Here is a 25,808-nt window from a genome sequence, read left to right as displayed (position 1 = left end):
CCCCCCCCCCCCCCCCCCGCCCCAACTCAGGACTTCTGAATCACAGAGCCTAACTCCACACTCTAAACTTTTCTTTCAGATGATACAAGCAATACAAGTACTAAGGTTTCATCTTTTGGAGTTAGAAAAGGTAAGCAGGAAATGACACTCCCCATTTTGATTTAGCCACTTTCCTTTCTTAGTTGAGTTGGGATGTCTTTAACAAAACTCCAGTCTGAGGGATTGAGCACCTGGAGGTTTTGAGGAACTTGTTACCATGTCCTTCCTTCGAATTGCTGCTCAACCCAGGGGCTCAGAGGATGGGTGAATTAGGACAGCCCTGCCTGCTCCCCTACCCCACCCCCTCCTGCCTTTCCCCCCAGGCATTCAGGATTATTTTGAAATGCAGCAAACCATTTGTGTTACTGGACATTCAGCCTGCTTGCGTCTCTATTAGCTTAGCCCTCAGACCAGAGCGAGTGTTAGGTGCAAGCAGAGGGAATCATCCTCGCTGGGGTGTCTTTACATTGCTCTGCAGCTCAATTACTGTCCCCTGGAAACATTCAAAACTCTTAGTTTATTGAATCGCAAATGCCAGTGCTATTCCCAGTTCCAGCGTTCTAACATTTTGATGTTATCAAATTGGATTTTCCCCCTTGGACTCCCAGTCTGAGCCCAGTTATTTCCAGTCCTGTTTCTTCTTTCTTTATTGTTAACTTGTTGCTCAGGGAAGTCTCTGGAGAATAATATCTGCTGCAACAATTGCTCTATTGTTTCCTTGCCTTCAAGTATTACACCCATTAATTAGAGTTAGTTTGGAAGACATTGCACTGTTGCTCTTTCCAAATGTAACCTTGCAACCTGACTTTTTCCCCTTTAAAAATGAAACAAAACAATAACAACAACAATATGAGCTGAACCCTCCACCATGACCCTCCTTTTAGGTCCACGAACTGTGTGATAACTTCTGCCATCGGTACATTAGCTGTTTGAAGGGGAAAATGCCCATCGACCTTGTCATTGATGAAAGAGACGGCAGCTCCAAGTCAGATCACGAAGAACTTTCAGGCTCCTCTACAAATCTCGCTGACCATGTAAGTCTGAGAGCCCTTTGGCATTCTTTTGAGACCACTGGGTAAAGCATTAAAAAAAAAAACTTGTAACATTTAGCTAAGCTTAAACTTAGTTTTCTTTTTAAATGATCTGGTCTCTTTGGGGGTCTTTTCTCTCTTTGTCACTACCTCTGCCATACCCTTCATCTTCGTTTGCCCTTTCCTGGCCCCTCTCCTTATTTATGTGGAGAACCAAAGAAACCAGGGAGTTGATAGAGTGATTTGTGCTCTTAATGTGTAAAGTTTCCTGGATTTGGTGGCTTGAGTGTTAGCAAATTGTCTGTTTGATATGGTGACTGCTGCCTTTTCTGCTTTCTCAGCTCTGTGTAATCAGTGCAGCCTGGACAGAGGGGCAAGTCGGCTAGCTGGACAGGGTGGGGGAGAGAGAGAACTGAGGACAAGAGGAACCAGGGAGGGAGGGCCGGTTTCCCAGTCTCTCACAGAGATGACAATCCTGAGAATTATTGGCAATCTTGCATTGCATTAGAAATAAAAGAAGGAGTGAACACATTACAATTCTCTGAGCTCTTGCTCTATAGAAACTTATTGTCAGTATATGGACTTATTGCCAAGTGCCTGAAGCATCTTCATAATAAAAGACAGTAACTTTGATGAAACAGTTATTAACAATGTATTACAGAAAGCTGAAGGGAATTGCGATTGAGTAACCATAGGTTCGTGGTTGAATTTTAACACTTAAACAGTTGGTGAATGAAGACAGAGTATAGTAAGGAGTGACTGTGTATGTCAGGCCAGGATGGGAGATTTCTTTCTATTCTGTTTTTAATCCTGTTTTGGAACCAATTTAGGGAGTCTGATGCTTAAAAAAAAAAAAAAAAAAAAAAAAAAAGGAAGGAAGAAAGAAAGAAAGAAAAAAAGCATATGTAGTGAGACTGAAAATTTGAAAAAGAAGCAAAGAAAGATTGCAGCTGGTAGGAAAGACAAGAGTGGGGAGGTTAAAGAGTGGGTGTGAACAGCAGTTTATTTATAGGAACTCAAGCGGGGGGCGGGGGACAGGGTGTCTATAGATTATATTCAATTGAGCTTACAACCTAAGTGATATAGGCTACAGTCTAATAACTTGCTGGCTGAAATATTAACTTAACACTTTGTGGAGTTAAACAGGTTTCGAGGCTTGAAGGCAGTTTTTATCATTACCACCAGCTCTCCCCTCCATTCCTGGGTGTTAAGAGGAATGGGTTGAGATGCCTTGAGAATAAACCTTCTGTGAGGGTCTTTATCTCCCCCCACCCTCCAAAATAAAGTTTTGAAAATATGCAGGCATACATTTTAATTATGTTCCTTTGTACTGTATGGAAAGCCAGCCTAAAAACAAAAGTTAAAAAAAAAAAAAAAGGAAAGAAAACCTCAGTCTTGGTTGTCCAGTTCTGAGACAGAATAACTACTATGGCATTGAAAGCTCGTATGGCTATCTTTACTCTTGGCTTTTTCCATCATGATGGGGGGAACTTTGAGGGGCTCTTTTGTATTTGAGTGTATTAATTGAAATCAAAAGGTTGCAGCAAGCAGCTATGGAAAGTTTACTCGCTGATATGTGGCTATATGATGTGTGGTTGTTGTCCACAAGGCATGACACTCCCTTAGAAATATTTGTTGTTGTTGTAATTTATTTGTTTATTTTCATTGCTTCCTGTTTCTCAATTCAAATGCAGCCTGCAATGTTGGGGGAACGAGAAGGAATCTAGTTACATGGTTTGTAGGATGAGAGGTTCACAGTTATCTGCAGCCAAAAAACGTTTCTCATGACATTTCCAGGGGTCTCGACTACTTGGTTTTCTAGAATAGTTTCTTGGCAACTGTTTTTCAAGTGGATGTACGTAACTAGAACATGCCGATGTTTACATAGAAGAGAGAAGATAAACTCGGCTGTTTAGAATATTGGCTGATAGACGGTGCCAATTTATGAAACTATTGTAATATTTAAATTACACTTAAAAAGGAAGTGGTACCTAAGAGGATAGCGCTTTAATAATTTAACAATCATCAGCTTTGGATAAAAGAGTCAAATATAACATTTGTTGCTCCTCTTCAGGCCCCCAATCAAGTAAAGATGACAACTGATTTATTTTGAACCCATGAGGGCTTGCCACCTCATTGGGCATCATAATTTAAAGCCTTTTATTTCCTAGAGATCTGAACTATAACATTTTTACTTTAGCCCCCTGCTATTTGTTTTGAAAGGAAGCACTAATTTGTTCCACCAGGCACACCGAGTGGGAAATGGCGAGATTTGCTGCAGACTTGAATTTTATGCGGGAGGGGAGAGAAAACCTTGTAGAGTTTTCACCATTTTTGATATTTTTGTACCAGAGGTACATTGGTTATATTTATTTCCAAGCATCCCCCTACAAAATGAATTCTTTATGTGTCTGCCTCTTCTGCAAGTACACCCTCCCTTCACCCTCCCCCCGCCCCAGCAAAAAAGGGTAAAATACCCCGGAACTACTACCTGAAAAGTGGTATGAGTGGGACATTTTCAGCATGTAAATGTGTCCAATTTGAATCTCCAGGTTTATTTTTTCATTTGCTTTGATATGCATATTTAATACATTGCCCCAGGCTGGATCTCATTTGGTGCACGCTGGTGCAAGGGTGATGATGAGCCACTTCAGAAGGACTGAGACAGCGTGTTGTTTTCTCTGTTTTATCTGTTGGCCCACTATTCTGATCTACTGCGCTTCCTCATGGTTTTATTTGCACATGAAATGCCGAGAGCATTTCAACTTATTGGCTATGAATAATGACAGCTAAAAAAGAAGTGTAGTTTAATTTGTTGTGTGCCAAGGTTTCTCTTGTGGAGGTGACAGTTTGTGACAGCTGTTTGACACCCCCAAAACACAGACACCTCTATACTTATTAAGTGGTATCAAGCTGCACTGTGTGTGTGTGTGTGTGTGTGTTTAAGGAAGGATCGGGCAAGGAGAGAGAGATAGTGAAAGAGAAAAGAAAGAATAAGTGCGTAATTTTGTATAGTGGAAAGCAGAGAGAAAAGCGTCAGGAACAAAATATTAGGTGCCAAAATAGACTTCTATTATAGGAAAAATTTGAAAATAAAACTGAAGGAAAGTAATTGCTACAAATATCTTGAAAGCAAGTATTTTGGGCAGGCTTTTAAGAATGAGTTTTATATACGATTACACAGTAAATCAGGCTGTTGTCATGCTGATTTCACATTGTGTAATTTTATGTAAATAATCTGATGCAACATTGATAAAAAGACAACCAGGATGTCCTAACCTTTCGTATGGTACATTCATTAAAGATACTGAACTCGTTCATTTATTATCGACATTTACATGATGGGCATGATGATAGAAGGAAGTTTGGAATTAAATAGAAAATAAAATTTGCAACACTGGCTCCTATTTTGTTGTTTTTAGTAAATTCATAATGAATGCTTACATTTTTGTATTATAACATAGTTTATTTTATGTTATTAAACATGAGAGTAATTGTTATAGGTGGGAAACAACTATTACAGTATTCTTTGGAATATTGGGAAGAAGAAAATAAGATGGTGAAAGAAAATAGAACTCTATTTTCCAGATGCAATTTGTGTTAAGTTTCCCATTCAAATTTATTATGTTTAAAATAAACATGTCAAGAAACCAGTTCTTCAAAAAAAAACTTTCAACTTGAAAACTCTTGTGGAATATTCATGCTTTTCCTAGTCTATAGTATTTCTAAATAATAGGTGATATCCACATTTTCTGCTTTACATAATTTTAGATCTAGTACAGACAAATAAAATATATCTTTACATTTACATTTAAAGATATCACATATCTTTAGATCAGCGTTAGATGAATGAAATATATCTGTTTGAAATACATTCTCTGAGCCAAGCTCTATTTGCCTGAAGTGCATACAGTTATTATTTCTAATTAATGTTCATAAGGAACTCATCTTATTTATTAATTTTTTGGATGAAGTAAGGGAAGAAAATACAACTTTATCTGTTAATAGTTAATGACACGTGCCTTATAATTGACTAGCTCTGATAATATGATTAATAAAAGAAAAAAAGAATTTCTATGTTGCTATGTTGTGTAATTACCTGAAGACATGCTGTTGTTTTCTTTTGCATCTCTGAATATGTCAAGTTTATTTATCTGTGTACAGCTTCTAAAAATGGGTTAAGAACCTTGTCCCTGACAGAATACAGGCAAGTGTCTAGAGGTAAAATCTATTAGTACCTGGAAAGGCAGCAGGGATTAGGCAGCAAGGAAAGGGTTAGGTTTAAGTGATTGGTCTATAGGATATCAAGGGGGAAATAATGGGATTTGATAATAATATTAATAATACAAATGATTTATTTTATCAGATAGTTTCTTAAGTTCTAGGATAGGATTAGACTTTGTGGTGTGTTATCCAACGTCTCCAGGGACCCATTCCGGGAAAGTTCTACCTCTGAGTTCTTTCCACCAACTCAACATGGCGGGAGTCATGGGTTTTCTGTTGTTACTGTTGTGTAGCTTCCGAAGGTTGATAGCTCCTCTGTCAATTTCCCATTCAAAATAATTATATTATTTAAATCACTTCAGTTGTGCCGTTGAAGTATGTTTTCAGTGTAACTGTGATGAGGTGAAATTAAACAAACACTTGACAACCACTGACACTCACTATCAGATTAAAATTTTGATACTTTAAAAATTGATTTCCTCTTTTTTTTCAGACTGAATGTGTTATGGGATATCCCAACACAATTCAGAGTTATAGGAGACATTTTATAATGTGATGGTATACTAACAAAACAAGAAATTTCTATTTTTTCTAAAAGTTAAATAGAGGAATCCATTTTTCTTTTTAATTTTTGGAATTCATTTTTGGAATTTGCAAAGAGTACTTGCCACTTCTTTGAGAGTTACTCACATATTAATTCCCAAAGCTCAATAGAGGGTGGAAGCAGGGAGATGAGGGAAAGACCCCAGCTCTATTTACATTTTTAAAGAGTGAGTCCATGTTCTGAAAGCATGCGTGGTTCTCCTGAGTTCTTATGTCAACTTTAGAATAATGAAGTTGAAATTCCAACATTTTTTCAAACCATACAATTAACATTTTTAACTTTTGTAGGCTTGAATACCTCATGATAGAAGTCCTCATCTTATTTTAAAAAATAATTTCTGCACAATGTTAATTAGGAACTAAAACATCATAAAGTCATAGGAAATATGTTACCTATTAATTATGTGTACTAATGCAAGCATATCTTGCCTTTGTTGTTTAAACATATCGAGTCAGATTAGTTTTGCATGCTTCATTTGCTGGTTAAAATATCTTTATATATGTTTACTATTGCTTTCTACCTACAAGCACATTTTCTGAATTAGTCTACTGTATTGTTCAAGTTCGTATAAAAATTTTGGCTTGGTGTTATGTATCACATGTTAGTTGTGTAGGTTCTAGAAAATCAAATGCTTATTTTAAAGTATTTTTTTAATAATAGAAATAAGAAGTAGAAGTGACCTTAGGGATTATCTTGCCTAAGTTCTTAATTTTAAAGAGCTAGAGGAAGCAAGTCCCAGGGAAATGAAGTGCATCACTTCATGTGCTTAAGGCCACATGATCTGTTAGAGGTGGCACCCTAGTATCTTAATTCAAATCTAGTGCTCTCTCTCCTATACCACATCAATTGAGTCATCTTTTCACTTGGGGTCTATGATGAGTTTTAGATAGAACTTGTGTAGTATGGCTTTTTCTTTCCTTCTTGAAGCCTAGTACATTTTACTTCTCCACTCAGTTTTGCTTTTATTTAGAAATGCGCCTACATTTTCCTCCATTGTCTTTTTGCAATGGAAGAACCATGAGCTTTATGGAATCATTTAAACAGGGCAATACCACCAATTCACCAGGACTTACTATTTTCCTATGGGCAGGTCCCCACAGAAATGCCATAGGGGTGTAAAATGTTACAATTTCCACCATATCTGCAACCTCAACAAAAGAGGCTTGCATATGTTTTTCTTCCTATGCCCAGAGACTCCTTTCCTATCTGTGCTCTTTCCTAGATTTAGCAAAATTCAATGATGGTGCTAAATCATTTTTTTTTTTTAATTTCAAGGGAGAAAACACTGGCAGAATTGTGTTTTCTAGGGAAAGCTGTGTGTAAATGAGAAACAGAGGAGAGCAGCAGAATGATCTCCTGTGGCCTCACCACTACAAGCTCTCCCCATCTTGTCTCATGCTTTTATATTAATTACAACTTGCATTATCAGCTGTGAGTCTGTAGCCCAGCAAATAGAAAATACTGCCCCTGGAGACCTAGCTTCTTGTATCTATTTTCCATCTCCTTCTATTGTGTTCCACTCAGTATTCACTGCTTTTCTCCTGCTAACACTGCTCTTTAACGCAATTACGTAAGAGCAAGAAGAGTACCATATTTGACTCCCAATTATTAAAGCCACTGGGAATAGAAACATGTTCACTCCTTGCCCTCGGGTGTCTTCAGGATACTTGGGTTGAAGAACAGGACATATAGAGTGCAGTGCATCTACCTGAGTGCTCACCCACACACATGCACTCGGAGAGCATTTCTCTTTATTTTCTACATACATCATGTGTTGCACATGCTGTCATACGCCACTTTGGTTTCAAGATACACTAAACTTCTGCATATAATTTGGCAGAAAGCCAGGCAGTTATTCTTGAAGGATGTAAACTTGGAAACTATTTAGGGAGGGGGAAAAAAAAAGAAGAAGAAGAAAGAGGTTGTGATACAAACAAATATTTCAGTCTAAGAAAAAAAACCCAGTGTTATGGGTAAGGGATTATATTTTATCTACACATGTAGGTTGTAATTTTTTATGACCAGGAAGGTAGCAATTTTTTATTGACCAGATTATCAGCATTTGTCTTTGTATATGATCGAGTCACCATGGTCTAGCTGGATAGGAACAACTTTGGGGTAACTCCTCAGCCCTGAAGCCCCAGAGAGATCCATCTGTTTTTCCTACTTTCAAGTTAGGTGAATGCCATGGTTACTCCTTAGTTTGTGTCAATCTCTCAAACAAGGTCATAATTGGGACACTCTGTGGAAATAAACATCTTATGACACTTGTTGGGGACAGCATTTTTGAGGATGTGGAGGAGAAGAGAGAAGAGACAGGGGAATGGTATGTTAAATAGTGAACAGGAGCAAATTTTAGGACTGGGCTGAAAACCAAAGATCCAACTCACTTAGAGGAATCAGTTGCTTTTAAAGTAATATTTGCTTATGTGGCTTATTTTTCACCCCTTTACTTTAGAACCTCCCCCCTCCAGAAAACCACTAAAAGAGGTACACTAAATTGTAAATTAATGAGGTCTGTCTTTAAAAACTCAGTACAGGTTTGACTGAGAGGGACAAACCAGTATTTTCAGTTGCAGGAAGTCCTTTTGAGCAGTCGCTTCAAGTCACTCTAGTGCCCAAATAGAAAGACTTGCTTCATTTGAATGATGATATAATAGTTGTTGGATGACATTTACCTTAAAACATAGTTGAGATGTTAGTAGTTAATTATTGTAATTTTCATGAGGGGTAAGGAGCTTTTATAGCAGCCTGCTTAATAAAAAGCCTGCAGTGCATAAAATTAACATCACTTGCTGTATACACTGAAAAGTTTAGCCTAGGTGAATGTGGTTCAGTTATTTCATTTTCTGAAAGAAGGCTCTAGCCAGTGTTATTGTAGGACTAAATTCATGCCATGCTATCCATCCTTCCTTCTTTTCTTTCTTTCTTTCTTTCTTTCTTTCTTTCTTTCTTTCTTTCTTTCTTTCTTTCTTTCTTTCTTTCTTTCTTTCTTCCTTTCCTTTCTTTCTTTCCTTTCTTTCACGTAATTCTTCTAGCTCTTTATCTGATTACCATCCGGCAAACAGCTGATGCAAAGAGGCTGCAAAGCTTGAAGAGCCCCTGTATTCTGTTTGCCTTTAGCTTGAAACTCTTGGAGTGGTTTCTAACTTAGATAAAAAGAGAAATCACAGGCATGACTTTGTCTTAATAGGGGCAGACCAGAACCTTGATTTTCATTTTATTCGACTCGTTCGCTAATCTCCTTTCTAAAACATAACCTTTAGAGATCTAAACCTGTGCTCTATTTAGAGTCACAGGATTTCTGCTTCGGGTTTTTCCTTTGAATCAGTTGCTAGCCTGATGGCAGTGCCAATTGCATTATTTGATATAGATATTACTGATCTATAGAGCTTTGGGTCATTTCGTCATCTCTCAAAAATGCTAGATATTAATTTATAGTCAGTTTGTAGCAGACCCTGTAGAGGGGGGAGAAAAAAAGGTTGGTTTTGGTTGTTGTTGTTGTTCCAAATAAGAATAGTCCCTTATTTTGTCTCACCATGGTTTCTTGATTTTATTTTGATAAAATTTTATATACTATATATACAATAGAGTTGATGTAGAAGAAAATGAAAGACTTTTTTTTTTTTTCTGGATAAACTATATATAATGACAACATGGCAAGATTGCTTTCAGATAGTCAAGATGTTTGCATGTCGCCCATAGGCATGTCTGAATCCTTATTTACCAATTCTTGTGAGAAGAAATCGTGTACTTTGAGAGATTGATATTGTTATTTCATTTTGCCCCCAAAGAATCTCCCTGCCCCACCCCCCAGAAGAATTTGCTTGCCAGGAGATCTTTGGGCTCTAGTTGAAGTCATCACATGCAGGTGACAAGTGTACAGTTCTGGCCTTAAGGCTGGTCTGTTTCATGTGCAGTTCCTACTCCCCGTTTCTGCCAGAGGAAATTCCATCTCTTGCCTGCCTTCATGTGGTGCTGATAAAGTCCTTCCTGTACATTAGAATTCCTGTTTTCCTTTAAGCAACAGCAGGGGATTGGGAATGATCAGGAAAGGGGAGGAGGAACAGGAGAAGAATACACTGAGCATAGCATGAGCTATAATTTCTCAGTTTGCCTCGCATGTCCTCTGAAACAAGTCATACTTCCAGGAAAAAGCACCGCCCTGTGAATTGAGAGCTTCCGTGGAGCTCATGTGGAAGTCCCGTCCAGTTTACCAGATGGCTGACTGTTCATAGTTGCTTCATTTTGTTCACTGATATCACTCCGTCTGTTGGTTGTATAATCAGTTGGTAATTTTCGGAGTTCATTCAGGTTGGACTAGGTCAGTGCACCTGAAAGACGCAAAGGGCTGCCCCGTACTTTCCTGGATCTGTGGTTTTTTCTTTTCTTTTCTTTTCTTTTTTTTTTTTTTTAAGGGAGTCATTGAGTTTTGTAGATGTTCTGTAATTAGTATCCAAGAGTATTGGCCTCTTTCTTGGAAGAGTATGCCCCAATTAAGACAGCCAGAGTAGAAATGACTTCTAGATTTGTAAAAAGCTTTTTTCCCTAACTTTAGAAATTAACTTCATTGAGGTATAATTTGTGTATAATGCAATGCACCCCTTTTAAGTGTCTGTTTCAGTTAGTTTAAACACATGTAGACACTGATGTAACTAACCATCACCTCATCAAGATTCTGGAGCATCTTTTCTTACTTTTGGTACCAATCGCTGAAAAGACAACGTACCGTAGTATGGCATCTTTATATGCCTAGTTCCACAAATACTAATATGTATACATTTTTTGTCTCCCTCTGCACCTTTCCTCTTGTTTCTTCATTTATGGCTGAAATGGTAACTGTGGAAAAATCTCTTGGCATCCTGACATCAGAATCCTGCATCCTGGCGAGATCACGATGATGCAACCTCCACCCACTCAGCAGGCACCCCGGGGCCCTCCAGTGGGGGCCATGCTTCACAGAGTGGAGACAACAGCAGTGAACAAGGTAAAAGGTCAAGCATTCTCCTTGTACAAAGTAGACATAACTAAAATAACTTCAGTATTTTATAATATCGGTACATCTCCCTCCCTGTAAACAGGAGAGTGGCAGGTTAGAGAGCTGCTACGTTAGTATTTCCTCTCAACTTACATTACTTTAAAAAAAAAAAAAAGTCAGAGTGAGATGTCTAATCTTTAAGTAGACATTACAATAACAATTGATTAGTTCTGCCAATTCTTTTACAAATTTGGTTATCTACACTTTACTTCTCTGTGTGAGTAAATAGAATGATAGGCTTACTTTGCTGCTATTATTGCACTAGTTTGAATTATTCTATAAGCAGGATATTTTGTTTGTAATATCAACTGTAGGAGTTCTCTGTAATCAAGCAGTGATGCCTCGAAAGCACATAAAATGCCAAAATCTGTTCTTATGAACTCTAGAAGTACTGTGTGAATTTTATATGGAATTTTATCTTGGGAAGATGGATTTTGAAGTTCTTAGGTTATTTGTCCCCATTTCCAGTCAGCTGACATGGTGACTTTTGTCACAAATCCTAAAAATTAGAATAATCAGAGGGCAAGGGGGACGTCAATGGCTGATGACAGGAAGCCTCGCGTAATTTAGAATAAATTTTACGATTTAAAACTCACCTATTGCACAGAGAGTAATTATACATTGGTAGGGATGACTCTTCTATAGCTAAAATGATAATTTAAGGGAAGATGCATTATTGAATATAGGCCAGGAAAGTGTATAGATTTTACTTTTTAATATTTTACATTAGATGGTGTCTGATCTCCTAGGTCTATTTCATCTCTATTATGACTGTGTTTATGGCCACAATATTTAAGCATTAGACACTCTTCCAAGTGGAGGACAGTTTAACAGCCTGAGCTGTAGTCATATATGCCATTTAAAAGAAGGTGCTTGATGTAGGGTGAGTGCCTTGACTTCTCCAAGTTTCTGGCCACAGATTTTGGATTACTAGTATTCTAGAAGAGTATAGGAAGAAACTTGTCTTCTAAGATGCCATTCACTGTGAATAGGTCCAAATTAGAATCTGGGTTATTTGCGACTGATACAGAAATGAAAACTATCGGATGGTAAATTGTGGAAGAACTTGTCAGTTCAATCTATTTAGGCTTATCTGCTGTCTTTATTAGACCAGTTAGATTGTACATAAGAAAACCAAACTGGAAGGCATTTTGGAGATGGCGTGTACATGAATCCTGTGGATCTGCAGTGCAATGGCTTAATCGTGGTTCCATGTCACAGTGATGGACTTCTCAGGGTGGTTAAATCTGGGAAGCTTTGAATGAGTCCACCTCCCCTACCACCCCTAACTGCTATAACACAAAGGGTGAAATGTATCTATTAATAAAAACAAAACACCCTAACCATTGGACAAAAGAGGGGGGAAAAGAGAAGCAGACTTAATGGTCTAATGAGGCTATCTTCCAAAGACTTGTTGTGTGTGAGGCTCGCTTTGACCTTTCACTTTGCTCAGGAGCCCAGCGCTTCATTTTTCACATTCTTGCAATTACGTTAACGCTTCAAGCATTTCTGACTCCAAGTCAGCTAGCAACACCAGGCATAACTCAACACTGTGAGTTTTTCTCCTCTCTGTAGATTCATTAACAGGTCACGAAGGTCCCAACTGAAATTTAAAACTGCCTGGTTCTGTTGGGTTGGTTGAGTTATGGCAAGGGAGATAGCAGGAAAGGACCCGAGAGAAGGGGAGGGGGAGCGAGAAGACCCTGGGGTTTGGAGCTGGGAATTGTCGCGGCAACAGGCAAGGCATGGAGTTTTATCATTTCGGTTAGTTTTGCTTTGTTGTTGTTTTTGGTCAGAAAAAGAGAAAAGTTCTGAGATGGATACACTGGGTAAAAGCGAGGCCCACAAACCTCTATGTTGTGGGTAGCTGCACCCACTTATCCCATGTTGAAGGATTTGATCCCTGCAGGATTTTGTCCCTTTTATCATATCTCCGTGGGATTAAAGAATGGACATGGCGGCTTATGTGTACGAGCACTAGGAAGTCAGTCATTTTACTGTATGAAAGTGTGAGGGACAAAAACAAGTTATGATTCCTATAAAATAAGGAATAAGTTTTGGCGTGGAGAATTTCCTACCTGGCTTACCACATCAGTGGTCCCCAAACACATGTTGGAGGGTATTCTGTTTGTTACAGCAGACTAAATTTGAAGGCCGGGCTTGATGCATTTTGTCATACTCAGGCCTATGTTAGTCTTTTAAACATGTATTTAAGGTATTTTGAAATTTGGCCCACTGAATTGTCCAGAGTAGCTTTCTGTGGGAAAGATTAATTATCTGCTTCAGGGCAAAGTCAACAGAGATATTGACTGAAATCACATATGCTTATCCTAGGTTAAATCTTAGGGTTGCTGTATAATGGGAAACCTAGGAGGGAAATTTATGTTCCTAGTATTAAATATATTATAATGTTTCACTGGAAACCAAGTTCGTAGTTTAGAAAAGAGTTTTCTTGTGTATTCAGAATTTATTAGCACAACAGGCATATGGAAAACTGTAAAACGACTCAGTTTCAAAACAAATTATGATAAACAGAAAAAATAGGGATGAATTGTACTAAATACAATGTTTTCATACACATTTTAAATTAAACTTTAATAGCCATATGCTATAAAACAATACATGCATTTATGTTGCTTTATATTTTTTGTGAATATCTGTACTAAAATGGTTCATACACATCTTTACTTTGGAACCTAAAAATACCTCATTTTATGACTTGATAGTGAAAGAGCTACAGTTACACAGGTGAAAGGTCATCTTTTCCTCTCTAGTGTTTGTACAACAAACCAAATAGAGGGAAAAAAATCAAATTTTAGAAATATTGTAAGAAACAAACTTGGTAAAATGTAAAACCTGACTTTACTATGTCTTTCAAGCAGCACATGCCTAGCAGTAAACTATATAAATATGAACCAGATTTTCATTCACTCTGATTTCTTTTGCTAAAAGCAGCCAAAGGGAGGGAGTTTGTCTTGTTAGTCACATCAGAATGAAGAAAGAAATCTGGTTTTTCAGGGATAGAATTAGGGTACAGACTGGGGACTCTGGGGCAGTAACTGGCCCTCTTTGTGTCTGGCTTCCCATCAGTAAAATGGGGCTTGATAATAAGGCTTGGGGTCCCTAATTCTGTACCTGCTGAGTCAAAAGCTGCTTTGTATTTCATTGTGTATTTTGCCAGAGTAAAGACTAGGAAGCAGCCCCCTTGTTCATAGAGCACTTTGAGAGCCTTAGATGAAAGGCACAATATATGTACAAAGTATTATTATTATTGATGGGTTTGTGTAACTCCCATTAACGCTGATGGGAGTTACACATGTGAATTGGCAAGAGAATAGACCCCTCAGTGTTTAGAGCACATGAAATTTACATTTTTTCCAGTGCTGTAATTGAGATGTTGACAAATTGGAGAATATTGATGAGCCTTTGTTTTAAGTATTTCGTGCCAAGTTTGTTTTATTTTTCCTGGTTTGAACAATGGTATGGGTTCAGCAGCAATGAATAAAAAGGGTAGAGTAAAGATAACTTTGTATTTCAATATTTTGATGTGCCAATATGAAATAAATTGTCTTAGGCAAATGGAATATGCTGTTTTAATCATTAGCTATGCATGAAAGAAAAATTGATGTTGACATCTTTGCTGTAAAATCGTTGTAATGGGGCCTTCCTTACAATTCATTTTTGTAAAATTCATTTTGTACATTTTGCAGCAATTGAACAATCCCTGCACTGTGAATAGGCAGGATTCCCAGAAATACCGAGACAGTTGGCCCAGTAACTGCTGAGCTCACACTGCACACCACACACACGTTAACCATACTGTTGCCAGACCCAGTTTAACCTAAATACATTAGCATACTAGCATCTATATGTCTCTAATCTTTCAGGACACAAGGCTGCACAAGCCAGCATAATTCCCCTCAACTCTGCCACCTACCAAACCCTTCCACTGATGTCCCCAACTATGATCCAGGCAATAAGACTATTATTTTATAGCTAGATATTTATTTATGTATTATACAGTTCTTTACCATTCATGGTGTTGAAATCTAAAAATACCCCTTTATATTGAGTGTGTTTATAGGTCAGCAAGCATCTAAAATAGTAGTATACTTTTGAGTTTATAATGCATGCTATCGGTATGAAATAGATTTCTCCCCCACCAGAATATTCCAATTATACATTTAAAGGAGGGAGAAAAACCTCCACCCTACCTACGGTGGATCCTGAATATGTTCTACTGGGATTTCTTATTCAGTCTAGGAAAACTCCGTCAATGGAATGTTTTCATAGTGGCGGCAATTTCTTTAAAATAACCCTAAATACAATATGACAGATGCCATCTGGCATAATCTTTTGCTAGTTGCTTTTAACTTTTATTTTTCCTAGAGCTAAGTTCATCCAAAACTGGTCACTCACTGTTATAAGTAAATGCCATTTCTTTTCCTTCCTGTCTTCCTAATTGTATCAAAAAAAATTCTCTGAGAATATAATTGATAATTATACATTTCCACAGAAGAAGCTGTTGTATATAGAATATTTATGTTGCATTTTTTTCCTTGCCGCTCCGCCCCCCTCCCAATAAAGTCAAAAGAATACCATCCTTTAGCAATCAGCAAACATCCAAATAATTTCTGTTGATTTTCTTGGGACTTTTAGAATAATAACCATTAGAAATAAAATTAAACTCTTCTAATAAATAAATGCTCTAGGAGCATGTAATAGTGCCCATAAATGCTTAAAAGGCTTTCTATAATTGCTGTTAATTTTGAGTAATTTCTTCCTATATGTATCAACTTACTTGAAAAACCCAGAGTTGGTATTTCTAGATTTTTTTTAACTTAGTCATGTAAAGGGATGTCTCCTGATGCCAGTTAGAGTTTAATTTAGAGTAGTAATTAAACTTGAATACTGCCTCATAAACAAAAGATAAACAATAAACCAGCCACGTTCCCTGCTGTTTCATAGCTTTCTTTCCCAGATGTTTTAGCCTGATAATTTTTACACAGTGAACTACCTAACATGGAGTTTTGTGGACAGAGGTCGAAAATGAGTTTTTCTTTCTCTTTCTTTCTTTCTTCTTCTTTTTTTTTTTTTTTTAATTTTTGGTAGTACTTTTTCCCTCCAAAAAGCAAAATGCAGAGGATTTTCCACTATTTAGATTTTAAACAATTCTGATAAAATATATACTTAATGCAGATGTGCTGTAAAGATAACTCTTCTAGTTCTTCTACTTGGATATTATTTATTTTTTTTCTTCAGAACTTGTCATGAGCGTCTTTTACACGTAGTGATGTAAAGGGGAACATATTTTTATTTAAGTAAAATCTTGGTAATAAGTCAGAGAACGCAGAGCTCGACAATGGAAAATATTTCTTCTCACCCTTTCCCCCTTGCTCGCCTCCCCCACGGCCAGCGTTACTCCTCCGTGGGCCACAAGGGTTTCTCTGTCCAGTTCTGGACCCTTCCACTGTCAGCCATGATCTTTCTAATTGTCAGGTACTAGTCTGCCGTTCAATGCAGAAGCCATGTTATTTTCACTGGGTGGGGTAATTACTGAAAGCTGAGAATAGCTGCACTAAAGACACAGGGATACTTTCATGATCCCATTAGCATAAGAGTGGGTAAATTATTCATGCCAAGTGAGGATTCTATGGGGAAAAGTATAGTTAATGCACATAGTTTTTAAATGTATCCCTTTCTGCTCTGAGACTAAATTCTTGTTGGAATCAGTTCTCAGACATTTACGGGAAAGCTCTGGTGGCGTGTTAGATGCAGTTCATCTCTCTCTGTTTGCAGCGCTCTCAATAGAGACCATCTGGCAAAGATCCAGAAGGTGATTAAACAAAATGATCAGCTCTTGTTGCTGTGTTACATGTCCAATACTACGGATTAAAAGACATGACCCACGACAGTCACGCTAACGTCATGCCGCTCCCCCCTCCCCCTCCCCTCTCCGTATAAGAATTCAGATGGTCCACAAATGTGTGTGCCATCTTTGTGTCCTTATGGCCCATAATCATGAACAGGTTGTGCAAATGGCTCTTTCTGCAGCACTGTCTGTTCCAGCAGCAAAGAAGAATTTCATATTAATTGGGTCAGTCTAATATTCATATTGACATGGGGAAAAAATTACTAAAATTTATTCTTATAGCAGACAATGAATATGTGTGCTTTCTGCCATGAGGGAAGTGAAATCTGACAACTGGCTTGCGCAACTGATTAATTTTTCTTGAAACTGGAGAAAATCAAAGCAGGAAAAACTGTCATTCTCTGAAAACAGTGCACAACCCTTTGTAACTAAACAAAATGGATTGGGTGGGGGGTTTTCGGGGAGCTTGTGGAATTGGAACTCTGGTTTGAACGCCATAATCAGGGATGAATTTACAGTGCCATTCAGAGGAGTCCTCCCTCCCCATAAACAAGCTGATAATCACAGGGAAGCTGACTTCCAATTAGCTTTAACTTCCCTCACACCTATCAGGGTGTTTATATGTCCTCCTTAAGCCGTGGTATGTCACCACTGAGTTGGTACATCTCATGTCACATTCAAAAGTTTGGAAATAAAATGTTTTATTACGAGGAAATCCTGTTAATAAGCAAGGTAATATTCAACCAATCATTTCACGATTGAGTTAAGGTAAAAATGCCAAGATTTGTGACTAAGGGACAGATGTATCTTATCTTTGGGGGTTTGCACCAAATGCCAAGTAGAAATATAAATTGAACAAACCAGACATTGTGAGGAAGTGATTGAAGAAATATTGAGATGAAATCTTGGAATGAACTGTATATGTATATTTATAACAATGCTGTGAATTGCTTACATGCCACATTTGCATAAGCCTGAACTCTGATTTTTATTAAGGGGCAGTTTAATGTCTGTTAGTTAAGGCATTTAAAAAACAGTATTATTATGAGGTTATTCAGAGATTATGCCTGACCATTTCATATTGTGGAAATAGTCCCGTGACTAATACTATCGGCCGAATTGGAGTGCAAATATCAAGAAAAGATAAAGAATAAGGCAGAAAGGAAAAAAAAAATCTTAAAAGCCACTTTAAATCATCATTGGCCCTTGTCAGCTCCCCTTTCTCAGGGAGGGTAAAGGAGTAGGTTAGAAATACAGCTAGGCATAGTACTCGGGGAGGGGAAGTGAGGTTCCCCTTGAGTCAGGTCAGTGTGGCAGATGAAAGGGACTTGTATAGCCTTGGGGGTCTTAAGGCTATTATAGGGCAACTCATGCTCTGTTATCATGCTGATTTTTCAATTGATTTTTGGCTGAACAGTACTTGTTGAAGCCCTCCAGAGCATCAAACACAGCCTTATGGTGCTATATACATTGTAATACACGTGTTCTATTTTTCCCCTCATTGTCTTTACTTTGCTTTAGAAGAATAGTCTGTAATGATGCCATGTTATTTTTCAGCCTTCCTCTTTCTTTCTTATATTTCTACCCTCGGAGAGTTTCTTGAAATTCATCTTGTTTTGGGAGGGGGGCAAAGGAGGGGGAGGTGTGATTAGTGGGAGAATTCATCCTCCTATGTTGACATTTGTTTTTATTTTGGCCTTTAGAAATATTTTGATGTCACAGCAGACAATAATAGAAACCATTTCCATCTACCAAATTTATCCCTCAGTAGTTTTGAACTATTCACGCCCTTTCTAATGAGCAGCAAGAAAACAACTATGAGACTTCACTAAAGTCTAGTTCCTCATTAAAATGAAAGGAAGCCATTTTAGTATCCCTTCTGTATCCAGCAGTAAGGTCCCTCAGCTGGCCAAAAAGCCAGGTCTTGAAAAGGGAAATAACGGAGGGGAAACAGAGAAAGTGCGTCCCTGCCTCTCTTATGCCTAGGGAATTCTTACCGATGAAAATCCAATTCTAATATCAACTTCTCCATGAAGCCTTCCTGATTTGCCCAGGTATGGGCCAGTGTCCCCTTCTCTGCACCCCACTGGCACTTTCTAATTCCATCGTAGCATCTTTCACAGTTTATGTTATAATTATTTGGTTCCTGGTTTTCTCTCTCTGCTTTTCCATTGTAAGGATTATCATTTATTCAGCTGTCTAGCAATAGTAGGCCCGCTTTTGAATCAATAAACAAATCCACAGATTTTGTTTTTTTTTTCTTTTTTTAAGGTGGACACATTAATCAAATCCTTGTTCTTATTGACTCTGTGATGTGTACCTGAACATAAATGAGCTATTTTGAATATATTGATACATTTGATCAAACCCTATTGCTTCCTTAAGTGATAATAAAAATTGTTTTCTTTTACTGAAATTTTGTTGTATACAAAAATGCCTTAGGTAAGCCAATGGACCCTCAACTCAGACTTAGAAATCTTTTGGTTATAGGTACATTCTTAAATTATAGATTCTTATTCTAAGTAGTATTTTGATATAATACCTAAAATAGGATTTGTCTTATTTGTTCTTAATGTTGTCTTAAATTATGCACATATAGTCAGAATTTGGAGATGGCATTTCCTTTCACTGTATTATTTATCTTTACAAAAGTAAGTGTATAGATAGGTCTTTTAATGTAATGGCAAACCTAATAAGGGAAATTGCTTAATGTGGTGAATAGTTTCCCATGATTAACTCAGGGTCCATTTTGCTTGTACTCCTTGTTTAGGATGAGATTGACCTTGGGGGAAGTCATTGGTCTTCACACACAGGTAAAGAGTCTGGAAGTAATTCTTGAGTTTTAGGCCCCACATGCTTTTGTTGATTTTCTACATATGTCGCCCAGTTTTTTCGTAGTTTGCTTTTGAGCAAGTGTAATTATTTTGGAGGATGGAAGGAAAACCTGGTAGTGAGTGCTTTTTCGTCTGCTTGAGTTTCTGTCTAGAATCTTGGACTGTGGGTTAAGAGGCCTCTGCTCTAAGGTCAGGGTTATCCTGAAAAGGGCAGAGTTCAGAGGCAGAGAGACATGGGCTCAAGTCCCGGTTTTACTCAGTATCTGCTAGATTCAGTTTCTCCATCTGCAAAGTGGGGGAAAAACTACTTCGCCTCAAGATTATATTAAGTGAGAGTCCATGTGTCAAGCATATAACATTTGCTGGAAACAGTGATTGTGAGTTCCTTTACCCCTGCTGTCCCCATCTTATGCTAACACTCATTAGCTCTGTGGCCTTGGATGAGTCCCTTACTGTTTTTGGACTTCTGCTTATCTGTAAAATAGGACTGAAGGAGATGATCTTTGATTTTATTTTCTTATTGAAGTGTACTTGGCATACAATGTTACATTAGTTTCAGGTGTAGGACGCAATGAATGGACAATTCTATACATTATGCGATACTCACTTCAAGCTCCAGGAATCTAATGTTTACATTCATGGATCTTACTTCTTATTTGTGCATTTTATCTTTAAACAGAGAGAGAAAGGCTGCAAAGTTTTGTTTGTTTGTAATTGGCGTGTAATGTATTTTTATTTCCTTGATTTTACAGGCTAGTAATACATAGTGAGATAATATTTTTTGTTTCTTGCTTTTTTTTTTTTTTTTAACAGGAGAGGTTTTTTTTTCTTCTCGGTTCATCGAGAAAATAACTAGGCTTTAGAATTTATTTTCTGAGGATGGGAGAATGTTACAGTTTGGGAGTAGGACACCTAAGGTGTGGTATATTAATATCAGATGACTGTTCAGTTAGCTAAGAATGAGGTGTATTTTGTAAACACAGAGCAACTTCTCCATTATCTAATCAATTAGAACCACTCAGTTGGAATTTCTCTACTTCACAAGTAGAATAATACATGATAATCAGTACAGTGGCTGATACCATACCCTCTCCTGAAATGTATTCCAAATCATTCCAAAAAGTCTAAATAATTTTCAGGAGAATTTTAAAGTTAAGTGTATTTTGCTGGGTTCTAATGATTTTTAGACTGATAATTTATACAAGATGTAGCTGACTACCCTTTAGTCAGAATACTTGCTGAAGCAAAACACTGATTCCCTAACCCTCGCTACCAGTTAGAGATGTTACTGTTGCCTCAGAACCAAACATTCATTTTTTTCTTAGGATTGAAGATTTACAAAAGTAGACTAGGAGTGTAAAATTTCATATTTCTTCTTCCAACTCACATTTGTAATAAATGCCATCCGCTAAAATAAAACCTCCGAAATTTCTATGTACTAAATGTGAATGATGAACAAAACTTGATAAGTCAGAGATTATTGAAAGCCTATTGCATTTACCTGGCTGGTGTCCTTTTATGACAGAGGGTTGGGCACTCGGTCTACTGTGTAGGTACATACACCTGTCTGGAGGCAGGAAGCTCTTACTCTCGCAAGACCTCTTCTAAATGTATGCCGCTTAAATGCACTGTACAAAGCTCTTCGTTGAGCAGGACACCCTGGGAATAAAAATATGAAAATTGTAAGGATCCTTGCCTTCAATAATTGACCATCTCCTAGGAGGCAGGAGGCACCCTGTCAAGTATAAAAATAACTCTTATGCAAGGCAGATAGTCAATGGAGGAAGTCTTGTTGGCCTGGAGGAGTGCGTGGTGTAGAGAGAATGTCAGCTCTGGAAGCAGGTAGCTCTGAACGTTGATCTCTGCCCTGCCGCTTGGAAGCAGCCATCTTCCTCCATGTTGGTTTCTTCACGTGTAAAATGGGAATAATAACGAAATCACAGGGTGGTTGTGAGGACTCAATGAAACATTGACCTTTTAAAAGTCGAGGTTGGTGGGTGCCCGGGCGGCGCAGTCGGTTAAGCGTCTGCCTTCTGCTCGGGTCATGATCCCAGGGTCCTGAGGTCGAGTCTCCCACCGGGCTCCCTGCTCAGTGGGGGGCAGGGGGGGAGGCCTGCTTCTCCCTCTCCCTCTGCTGCTCCCCCATATTTGTGCTCTTTCTCTGTGTCAAATAAATGGATAAAACCTTTAAAAAAAAAAAAGTCGAGGTTGGTAACGGACTAATGGTGGCACCCCCAGGAATATTCTCTTCCTTCAACATTTATTGACCCTACAATTAGTGCCAAGCACTGTCCTAGCTGCTGGAGATACAAAGCAAGTAAGATGTGGCCCCTCTTCTCTTTGTGCTCATTAGTAACTCAGAAATGTAAACAGATAAATGTACCTGCTACTAATAGTGCGTGTAACATACAAGTTGTAAGGCGTTCCAGAAGAGCGAGTAATTAATTCTGTTGGAAGTACCTGCGGAAGTCTTCACAGAAGTGGGGAGGTTTTGAAAGGTTCTAATGGCCTTCAGCAGGTGTTTCAAGTGAGCAAGATAGGGAGGTTATGGGGAACAGCTGGGGCAGCCAATGCGGAGTCCCGGAAGTGTGAAGCAACAGGGTGCGTTTGGAGCCTCGGCAGACCGGCGTTGCTTTTTGCGTGAGAGAATGCATGGGGAGAAAAGGTGGCTGGAGAGGCCGGTAGGGGCGGTAAGTGAAGATCCTTGTTTACCACGCTAAGAAGCTTATACTTAATCAGGTGGAGCACTGTTTACCAAACTTTCCTGGTGATAAGTAGCTCCTAAGGGGCATGTAGATACACATTCCCAGGCAGACCTCCACCCGTACAGAATTTAGGATCTCCACCGGAGGTCCTGGGAATCTGAATATTTAATCCATGCACCAGGGTAACCTTGCTCTGGGAAGTGGGGAACCCATTAAAGTAACTTACGCAAAAAAGGAGTGGCTGGAGAGATTGACGTTTCTGAAAAAGCTCTTTTAGAATGATGAGAGAGACTACGTTTGAAGGAAACAGGACTAAATATAGAATCAGGATTCCTAGTCCAGAAGACAGATGAGGGCTGAGTTAAGGCAGTGCCTGTAGGAGACGGAGGGGAGAGGACAGATGGAGAGATGACAGGTAGGATGGACAGAAAGAAAGGGACAGAGTCCAAAATAATGGGCCGGCCTCTTCTGGGCTGGTGGAGCCACAGTCTAAATAGTCTTCTTTTTCCCTGCCGTGAGTTTCAAAGTATGGACATCTATCAGCCAGTGGAGAAGAGGAGGAAAGTAATTCCATTTGCACACGTAAAGTTGTTGAAGTAGAAATTTGTGATGCATGTCGGGTGAATAATGATTCTTTGGGGGTCACAAGGTGTTTATAGGCAGTATAGCATCGTGGTTAAAGATGTGGCCCCTGGCATTGCCTGCCTGCCTTTAAATCCTCAGATCTGCCACCCGTCATGGGGGAGTCTCTAATCCTCCGCTTTGTGTCTGTGAAATGGGAATAATAAATAATCTCTAACAGATTTTGGGGGCTACAGACGAAATGACAATGATTTATGTAGAACGACAGTGATTTTATGCTTGGTTCGTAGTTAATAAAACATTATGCCTATTTTTTATTTAGAAGTTGCTTTTAAAGTAGCTTCTTTTTTCCTCCTGGAATAAATAATTAAATAATTAAATAGAAGCTGAGCACAGACCCTGTGCTTTTGCCATCATGGCGAAGACCCTAAAAATGAAATCCTGCCTTCATATCTAGGAAGTAGAAGTGGTGGATATGAAGCTGGAAGGGCAGCTGCTTCCCTACACCCTCCACCAGCCCCAGACTCATCTAGCTGGAAGTCATTTCTTTCTTGTGAAGTCCCATTGCACAGTTTTTGAGTCTCTTCTGACAATCAGGTTTTTGTGCACTAGTCATTGGTTGCATGACTTATTGATTATCCTGTTTGGAAGATTGTTGAGGACAGTTTCCATTGTCTTAGACATGTTCCCCTTCAGTTCATCTCCTCCCACCCCATTGGGCTATGATAACATAGGCCTTCAATAATTGTTATTATTATTATTTTTCGAAAGGAGGATTGGGTCCATATTGTGAAGGACATTGAATAGTCGGCTGGGGGGTTTGTGCTTGATCTGGTATGTAATAGGGACCTAGTGAAGGTTTTTGAATGGGAGTAGTGACATAATCGCCTTCCTTTTGAATGCCAATGATGAATTCTCCACTATGTCTTCCACAGTCAAAATAGCAGACCCATATACTTGCCTGTAATACTGTCTATTTGAAAAAGTGGATGTTCTTTGAATGAAGAAGCAAATTTAATTTATTTTGCTTTTTTAAAAAAATGTTATTTTATTATGTTATGTTAGTCACCATACAGTACATCATTAGTTTTTGATGTAGGGTTCCATGATTCATTGTTTGCATATAACACCCAGTGCTCCATTCAATACGTGCCCTCCTTAATACCCATCACTGGGCTAACCCATCCCCCCACCCCCCTCCCCTCTAAAACCCTCAGTTTGTTTCTCAGAGTCCATAGTCTCTTCATGGTTTGTCTCCCCCTCCGATTCCCCCCCTTCATTTTTCCCTTCCTACTATCTTCTTCTTCTTCTTTTATTTTTATTAACATATAATGTACTATTTTTTTTCAGGGGTATGGGTCTCTAATTCATCAGTCTTACACAATTCACAGCACTCACCATAGCACATACCCTCCCCAATGTCCATCACCCAGCCACCCCATCCCTCCCAGCAATTCTCAGTTTATTTCCTGAGATTAAGAATTCCTCCTATCAGTGAGATCGTATCATACTTTTCTTTCTCTGACTGACTTATTTCGAAGAAGCAAATTTTAAATAGATTTAAAAAAAAACTTTGACATTCTCTCTAAAGTAATTTAAGCACTTAAATTATTGTGATTCACAAGGTTTCATGTATGTAACATCATTCTGGAAATGTATGCAGAAACATATTTTTGTAAATTTTTATAGCGTTATAATTATTAACAACAGGATTGAGTAACTATATTTTCTTCAATATTTGGAAAAACAATTCCGAGGATGTTTAAATAGATATTACTTCAAAAAAAAAAAAAAAAGGACTTTGCGGTTAGATAAATTGAAAGCTGGAGTAGAGCAGGGTTTCGTCTAGTATGGGAATTTTCAGATCCTCTAGTTTGCTAATGTGCCTTTTAAGTCCACGCAGGGGTAGAACACAGATCTTCTCAGACTCACTTACCCACTGAAACCCTTTTGTGCATCATCTCTGGAGACCAATCTCACTTGGAACACACTCTGGAAAATAGTCTTCAACTGCTTCTTTCATTGAAGTACTTTCAGATAGGGTTTAATATCCTAGGGAGTCTTCCTATATCTTGTATTTAAGAGGTGGATCAACATGGGCTCAGGATCAATTTTCAGTTGTATAAAAGGCAATTTCTTCTGAGGTCAGCAGTATCGTGGGGTTCAGCTATACCTGCGCAGAATGTTCTGTTAACCCATCCATCTTTGGAGTTACACTTCATTGTATTAATCAAACAAAGGGCCAGTAAATATCTTTTGAGTGTTTGAGTCAATGCAAGCACTTTTGGTTACACCCTCAACAATTTATAAATGGAGATCCCAACAGAATCCTGTTATGAATTATCTTAATCCTTAGTTTGATAATTAGCTTATGACATACTTTCCTTCCTCAAAAGTAAACTTTTTTCTTTTTTAAAGTGGCCACTGAGTTGGGAGCTGGATGGTAAATCTGTGGAGGGGGGAGGAGAGAGGGAGAGAAAACCATCTTTCCTCATTTGAGAGTGGATGGCTTGGGCCCTGCTTGCTTCAGATGGTGAGCTATGGATGGAATATACTGTCCATTGGGAAATTTCTGGGACTCAGAGCTGCAAAACCCAACCTGCCTGCATCTCACTGTTCTGGGATTTCTAGTTTAGCAGACTGTTAGAACTGGTTGCTACTAGGCAGGTGTTGCATCTACTGGCAGTAAATTTTTCCCTAACTCTTCCTTATTGTTAGAGGATGCTGGCAGACGTTCATGTTCAGGGGCATTCAGGAGATCCAGAATTCTGATCTTTTTTGATCATCAAATGAGCGGAAAGCCTTTTGCATTCATACATTCCACCCCTGAGCATTGTGACAAGATTACCCCCATGAGTATGTCACCCCCTTTGGGGGGC

At 38.5% G+C, this 25,808-nt stretch overlaps 1 protein-coding gene across 8 annotated transcripts in view; it reads left to right on the top strand.

Annotated features, from left to right (window-relative positions):
* The window catches only part of MEIS2 (Meis homeobox 2), a 195,815-nt gene that overhangs the window by 5,040 nt on the left and 164,967 nt on the right, over positions 1–25,808 (top strand). For all 8 annotated transcript variants that reach the window (XM_081830866.1, XM_081830865.1, XM_031029358.2 and 5 more), the window contains 3 exons: positions 80–130; positions 924–1,073; positions 10,771–10,885. In XM_081830866.1, the coding sequence (XP_081686992.1) occupies positions 80–130; positions 924–1,073; positions 10,771–10,885 (316 nt within the window). The remainder of the gene's footprint in view (positions 1–79; positions 131–923; positions 1,074–10,770; positions 10,886–25,808) is intronic.

The sequence above is a fragment of the Leptonychotes weddellii genome, chromosome 9, assembly GCF_054177405.1.
Source record: "Leptonychotes weddellii isolate Sample4059 chromosome 9, ASM5417740v2, whole genome shotgun sequence".
NCBI lineage: Eukaryota > Metazoa > Chordata > Mammalia > Carnivora > Phocidae > Leptonychotes > Leptonychotes weddellii.
The sequence above is the reverse complement of the archived record's forward strand: the minus strand, read 5'-3'. Positions and strand labels throughout refer to the sequence as shown.